This window comes from Columba livia, chromosome 2, assembly GCF_036013475.1.
Source record: "Columba livia isolate bColLiv1 breed racing homer chromosome 2, bColLiv1.pat.W.v2, whole genome shotgun sequence".
NCBI lineage: Eukaryota > Metazoa > Chordata > Aves > Columbiformes > Columbidae > Columba > Columba livia.
Genome location: NC_088603.1, coordinates 100562405 through 100569208, shown reverse-complemented (window position 1 = coordinate 100569208; position 6804 = coordinate 100562405). Strand labels below are relative to the sequence as shown.

General features: G+C 40.2%; 1 protein-coding gene across 3 annotated transcripts in view; it reads right to left on the bottom strand.

Moving 5' to 3' along the window:
- Window positions 1–276: 276 nt before the first annotated feature.
- The window catches only part of ZNF516 (zinc finger protein 516), a 105106-nt gene continuing 98578 nt past the window's right edge, over window positions 277–6804 (bottom strand). For all 3 annotated transcript variants that reach the window (XM_065053009.1, XM_065053007.1, XM_065053008.1), the window contains exon 6: window positions 277–3300. In XM_065053009.1, the coding sequence (XP_064909081.1) occupies window positions 3241–3300 (60 nt within the window). In that variant the 3' untranslated portion in view covers window positions 277–3240. The remainder of the gene's footprint in view (window positions 3301–6804) is intronic.

Here is a 6804-nt window from a genome sequence, read left to right as displayed (position 1 = left end):
CCGACTTATTCATAGCATTTCTGACAGAAGGAATTTCAAGAATGCAAACAGCATGATGGCAACGTAGTAGCTGATTAACTCTGTGGAAAAAGTGTCTCCAAGTTTGACTTTTTGGTCAGTGCACAACACCGAGGATACAAAAATACTCTGGCAAAGAAGGTCCTTCTTTCACTTCAGCTATAATAAATAGATCTTCTACACCTTAGCTATAACAAACCACACCAAAACCAGAAAGAGGGAGAGAGAAAGCGAGAGATGGCAGATACACTGAGAATCTGCAGCATAGATAATCAAACCCTTTATTGTCTTAGTTACATTAGACTCGCAACACCATAAAAACCTGTTAAGAAGAAGAAACAGTAGATTGGTAGAGGTAGTAGAAAGTCCCTGTAACAGTCATAAAAGGGCTTCACAGGAAGCGTGTCATGCCAAAGAAAAGTTATCGCGTTGCTTAAAAGAGCTGGTCAAAGCCCGTTGACTAAATAAATAAGGAACACAACTAATTTTAAATACCATGGCCTAACTAAAATAACAAATCAATACAATACAATAATAAAGAAGAAAATAGAAATTGTGGGATTTGCCCCTGAAAACAGATCATCTTTAGGGTTGGTTTTCCCCCACCCACCCTTATTCCTTGCTTAATTAAGTGAAAATCTCATTTCTGTCCTATACACGGCATATAATTATTTAAACTGATTTCCTCTACTGTTGTTTTTCATGGAGCTAAATTATGATTGTAAATTTTGCTGATTAGTACCCTGGTAATGGCAGTGACAACACTGGCTTCTCTGTCAGAGATTCTGGAAGAAAAGCTCCAGAAAAGAAGCTTTTGGCTCTAAATATTAACTCAGATTTTCTAGATCAGCTTTCAAAAAAATATGGTTAAAAAAGAAAAGAAAGGATTACAAATGTACACTACACTTTTGTGCCATTTTGGGTACAGAAGAGTTTTTAATAACTAAAACACAAACAAATAGGCTAAGCAACTAGCTTTTGTGCATTCCTGAACTGACACCATTACTTTCACTCATGGAAAATATGACTCGGAAAAGCAACAAAACAAAAGTGAAAACAAAACAAAACAAATGGAGAAAGCTAGTGCAAACCCAAAATGATCATCATTAAGCAACACAGCAAAATATTACATTTTTTTCTTTTTTTTCCTCCTTTTTTTTTGGTGTACAATGGAATGTGTCTATGCGACCTCCCTCAAAATAACTTCACAGAACAGTTAATTACAGTCACGTGTAAGTATTTGCACAGACATTCCTAACTACACCGAGACTTACAGAGAATTCTGGTATACATCTGGTGTAATAGCATAGAGAAAAACTAGCTTAAAAAAAATACATAAGAAAGTTAATTTGCATTGTTGCAAGTGTTGCGAAGTAGACAAAAACTGTCAAGTAATTTAAAACAAGTAACAAGTAGTATCCAGAACCAATTACTGACTAGATTGTTTTAAAAAAGCAACCCCCACCCACCAAAACTGTTAGAACAGAAAGATCACACTTTAAGGTTTTTTCTGCTTTTTTTTTAAACAAATCTTTGTGTCAGAAGCCCATTTCTACAAAAACAGCACTATTCCGTTATTGTATTAAGTAAACTGTTGCTCTCACCTGTATTAAAGGTTAGCATCATTTCTGTACATGTAAAATTATTGCTTTTTTTGAAAAATATATTTAGCATGCTAGGTTTTTTTTTTAATCCATTTTCTGCCTTTACAAAATGTTACAATTTAAAAAAAAAAAACTAGTAAAGCTTTTGCAAAAATTTTCACAGAACATTTTCTTTCAAGGCAGCAGTAACTTTTGATAATGCATAAAATTATATGTGCAAAATCTGAAACTCTCAGAAATATTACCATCACACATAGTGTCACAGCAATAAGAAAAGAACATATTTATATCTGTGGAATACATTTTTAATTGCTTACACTGCATGGTTTAACAACCTGTTATGTGCCACAACCCCACCTTGAAAACTTGCAGTTAAAGAGTTACTGTAGAAGAGGTATATAAAGCTTTTTTTTTTTTTCTTTTTTGATTCTTTTTTTTTCCTAACACCACCAGTGATCACCAAGTACAAGACAGGACACATTTATATGAGCATTAACCTGCCACCACAAAAGAAGTTCCTCGTCTTTCCAAAACATCACCGGGCCCAGGGAGGAGCGGTAGCTGGTCTGCTGAACCCAGTGCCGGAGCAGAGAGGACCTTACGGACCCAGGGCTGCCTCAACTTGTTCACGGACACCTTTTCTCTTCCAAACACAGAGATCAGCGGTGTTAGACAGCTGAGCATTTTAATTTTCTTATTTCTTTTTTTTTTTTATTATTTTTTTAAAAACATGAAGACCTCCTTTGTGATCAGGTCGAAGAAAGTAGCCCTGTTACAAAAAAAAAAGGTCCTGAGAGTAAAATACAGAAGCCTGTTTCGTCTTTTTTTCTTTTTCTTAGTGTTCGACTAGCTTTTCTTTTCCAAAGCCGAATAGAAGCTTTTCTCTGGAAGTGTTTCAATTTCCATATTCACATACTATTAATGGTGCGCAGTCAAGAGCGAGAGCACTAGAAATGCAAGTGGTCCCCAAACTGTAATGAAACAAACCATTGCAGAATGACGGTCTTTCTCTTTAGTCCCTTTAATCCTTCATCAAGCATTGCTTTCTCAGCACCGAATGCCACCTTTTCCCTGCACCGCCCCCCCCTTCTTCCTCTCTTTTTTTTTTTTCTAAATTTGCTTTTCAGCATGACAGGCAGTGGCAGTTTCATTAATTAATACTTCTCCAGCCCTCGAATCCACTGCTGTTTTTCACATGTATCAAATAGTCATTGTGAGCATCAGGGAGGTTTTTGTTACAGTGCTTAACTTCTTCATGCTGTCCAAATCACATAAAGTTTAATTTTTCCAGTGTCTCAAACTTCTCTTGATTAATATAGATGCCTTGTGCTGCCACAGCGCTTGCCAACTCCACTGTTTATTATAAAGGAAATAAGGAACCGTGGGACTGATTAGTACGTCAATTTATATATATCTCGTGTAGCATCTTCATTTATTTTAAAATGATTAACAGCGCGGAGGCACCCCCCTCCTCGCCGAGCACTGGTTTCCGTCTGGTGCAGGGGCTCCGGTTGAGGCGATGGCTGGTGGGGGGCTGCGGGGCGGCTGCGCGGGGGGCTGCCCCCGCTGCCCCTCGGGCTGGGGGCTGCCAGCATGGGGGGGCTCTTCCGATGGGGCTCTAGGTGCCCTTCCGGAGAGGCAGCGTGTGGGCAACCTCCGCAGCGCCGTGGTCTCTCCCCTGCAACAAGGATGACACAGGGGGAAAAGAAAGAAAAAATAAAGCTCATTCTTGCCTCTGCTCCCACACATAACCCTCCAGCAAGCCCTGCTGGTGCTCCTTACCCTTTATTAGCATCACGTACGTCCATTTTGGCCCACCACATCACAAGTTTTTTGGCTTTTTTTTTTAATCACCTCCAGCAAGACAAAGTGTGTCAGGCCCATACAAAGTCCCTGACGGCTCAGAAGAGCAAGTAATAGCATTTCATGGAGCACTTCAGAAAAGGCTGAGAACAAGGAGGGGAGGAAGAGACCTCCAAAAAGAGGAATTTTGAGCGAGCCAAAAGGGATTCGTAACTACATGAGCATTTTAAAAAGGCTGAAGTTTGAGGTCACAGGGGCAGCTAAAGGAAGAGAAACTGAATTCTGGCGCAGGTCTGTCAAATATTAAGGCAGCCTTTTCTTCCCCCCTGCCCCGTCATGTCATCTTCCTTTTATTTTTTTGGCCAATTTTCATGAATAATTACCATGTTGAAAAAAATAGCAGGGATATTCTGAAATCAAGTGAAATTAAAGATAACATCATGAATAAGTGGGAGCCTGCAGCTCCCAAGAAAAGCTTTAAAATGACATTTAGAACATCACTGTCGGAACAATGCGGTTTACAATCCTGATCCTAAAACAACATGGCAAGATTAATCTTACATAAATGCATTATCCTTAAGCTAAAGTCTTGATGAAGTGAAACAGACCATTTTAAATTAATGCAACATAAAATACGGCACCCATGTAAAATCCAAGCAAGTTTCAAGCTGTGCCTATGGCAGCCCTCAAAATAGCTAACGAAAGCCCAGCTCTGGTTGACATAATGTATTAAGTGCATCTCTTTTGTTAATAGATTTAGAAAATTCCTAATTAAACCTGGCCTGAGATTCATGACATTTACCAGTCAAAGTTTGGTTTAAGTCTGAAAGATTTGCAACAAAATTAAAGAAAAAAAAAGCTGCTGTACAGACTGCAGTATATTTGAAATGTAGGAAACAGTAACTGAGTGAGAGATGTGATAAAACTTCCTTAGTTGGATGCTGAATTTCCTGCAGTAAACCAAGAAAGATGCTTTACATTTTTGCGTGGCTGCATCATGCCTGAGAGACAGAGCCACAATTCCAAGAGGAGGCATTCATCATTAAAACGTCTCGTATCAAACCAGCTCTCCGTACATGGGGGAGCAGGGCAGGGTTTTGCTGAGCCGGGGGAGGAGAGAGGGAGGAAGAGAGGGGAAGGGATGGCAGGCGCCTTGCCCCAGTTTCCCTGGGTGAGAACTGAAAAAAGGGGTGTGATTAGGGGTGCTTTTTGGGGATGGATAGCCTGTGGGGTGCCAGATGGCGGAGGGGTGCCCTGCGGGTCTGGGCACCACGCACCCATGGACCACACACCCGGGGACCATGAACGGGATCATCCGTCCTCCTTCCAGCTTCCAAACCCCACCTGGCTATGAGGTGCAGGGTGGCTGGGAGCAGGCAGCCAGACCTCTCTGATGACAACCAACGGGAAACAGAATCTGAGCTTCCCGTGTGCCAAAACCCACCCAGCAGCTCACCCCCTCATCCTTGTACCAACCCCAGTGGTCAGTCAGACTTTAACCAACTGACACAGCTGCACTGTATTCTTCCTAAAGGGTGAAGAAGTTTACCATTTTAAGAAGTAGGTTTTCTACACTTGCAGTGTTTTAGAGGGGGGAAAAATAGCAGGGCTTTTGCATAAATGAAACCTGCAGTTTCTATGCCGAAAGCTGCTTTCATACCAACTTCTAGGGCTTTTCACCAGTTAACAGGAAATATCAGTTTGTGTGCATGTCAATATATTGGAGACAGGTTATTGTATGACATTGAAATAAATCACAATAATCAGTTCAGAGCACAGATACCTTTCCAGTTTGCTGGCAAGGGGAAAATGTTGGGACAAGAACTACAGCTGCTAATCCTGCCTATAACAGTCATAAACTAACAGCCATACAGTACATGCATATTACTCAGATGCTGGTACAGCAGCCTCCACGATTCCTTGATTGTTTGCATTATAATCTCCATATGTATGAACGAGACAAATTAGGTTGCCATTTATTTGTTCATTATCTATTATTTTGATTAATGGAATTCTTGTTCTCAGAATAACTATTTAAAAATAACATTTGCAATAATGAGGACTGAACTATTAATCATGATCTTTAGCAGAAACTCTGCAAGGAACTGGGGCAAGACATTTCATATGAACAAATGTCATAAATAGGATTTCTAAACAGACAGTGCTAAAATTTCAAATGCAAAAAAGAAAAAACCCACAAAAAACAATCAAACTCAGAAACAAATGGTTTAAATAACTTTTTCATCTGTGGGGGTTTTTTCTTCTCCTCCCCTTCTCTCCAAAGTTGTTCTAGGACAAGAAGGGCTGTAGTGCTGCTGGACTTTTTAAAAACACTAGAGGTAACAGATGCCCCCAGCCTTTTCCCCAAGCTCCTTTACAATATACATGTATATATATACAGTGTTTCCAAACTGCCTACCCCCCAAATTCTGACTACTCACATTTATGGTCTCTCAAGTATCGAACATTGCAAGAAATGTTTTAACACACTTAAAGTGGAGAAAATTAAGGCTCATTAACTCCTTAATGAAGGTGGTTCATTCCTGCCATGCCAGACCTACTGTGCCCCTCTCTCTTCAGTCAATGAGGCCCAAGAACTGTGGTGTCCAGAGCTCTCTCACAGAAAAGGACCATCACTGACTGCTGGCTTGGGGAGAGATACCCATGATATTTACTGTCTGGTTTTGTTTGGGTTTTTTTGGGGGGAGTTTGTTTGTTTGTTTGTTGTTTTTTGTTGGTTTTGGTTTTTTCTGGGTTGCAGCTTTTAATTAACTTTCTGCATGTAAAAGTGTGTTTTTCTAGAGAATGCCAAGGTTGGAGGTTTGGGGGTTTTGCTTGTGTCACTCACACAAAAGGCTAAGAACTTGGTGTCTCTGGCTCCAGCACTGCAAGTATGTTCCACATATATATATATATATATATATATATTTATACACTCTCAATTAGACAGAACTCTTCCTCACTGCTAACCAGTAAATCATGCCTTTTGAACAGCCAATTACTTGTTCCTCAAAATTTTTAGAGCATGTTGTTTGACACAGCACTGATAAACTGTATTCCTAAAGCGGGCCAAGTTTTTATATGTTTTTTTTTTTTTTTAAAAAGCAACAGAAGAAGATAAACGCAAAACATATGTATTAGAAATTACTACCACCGCTATCACCATTTTGCAAAAGCAAGCTAGAGACTGGCTCCTGCATCTGTGAATGCACCTGGGAATTGGACTTCTGGCTGCAACTCTGCAGCATCAGGCAATGTCTCTGAAATGACCCCAAGCTTTAGGAGAGCTTTGCTTCCAGAGCTGCAGCAGCTTCAAGACTCACATGGTCACAGGGACCCTTCCAAAGGGGAGCCAGCTTTTGTCTTGCCATATATAAAA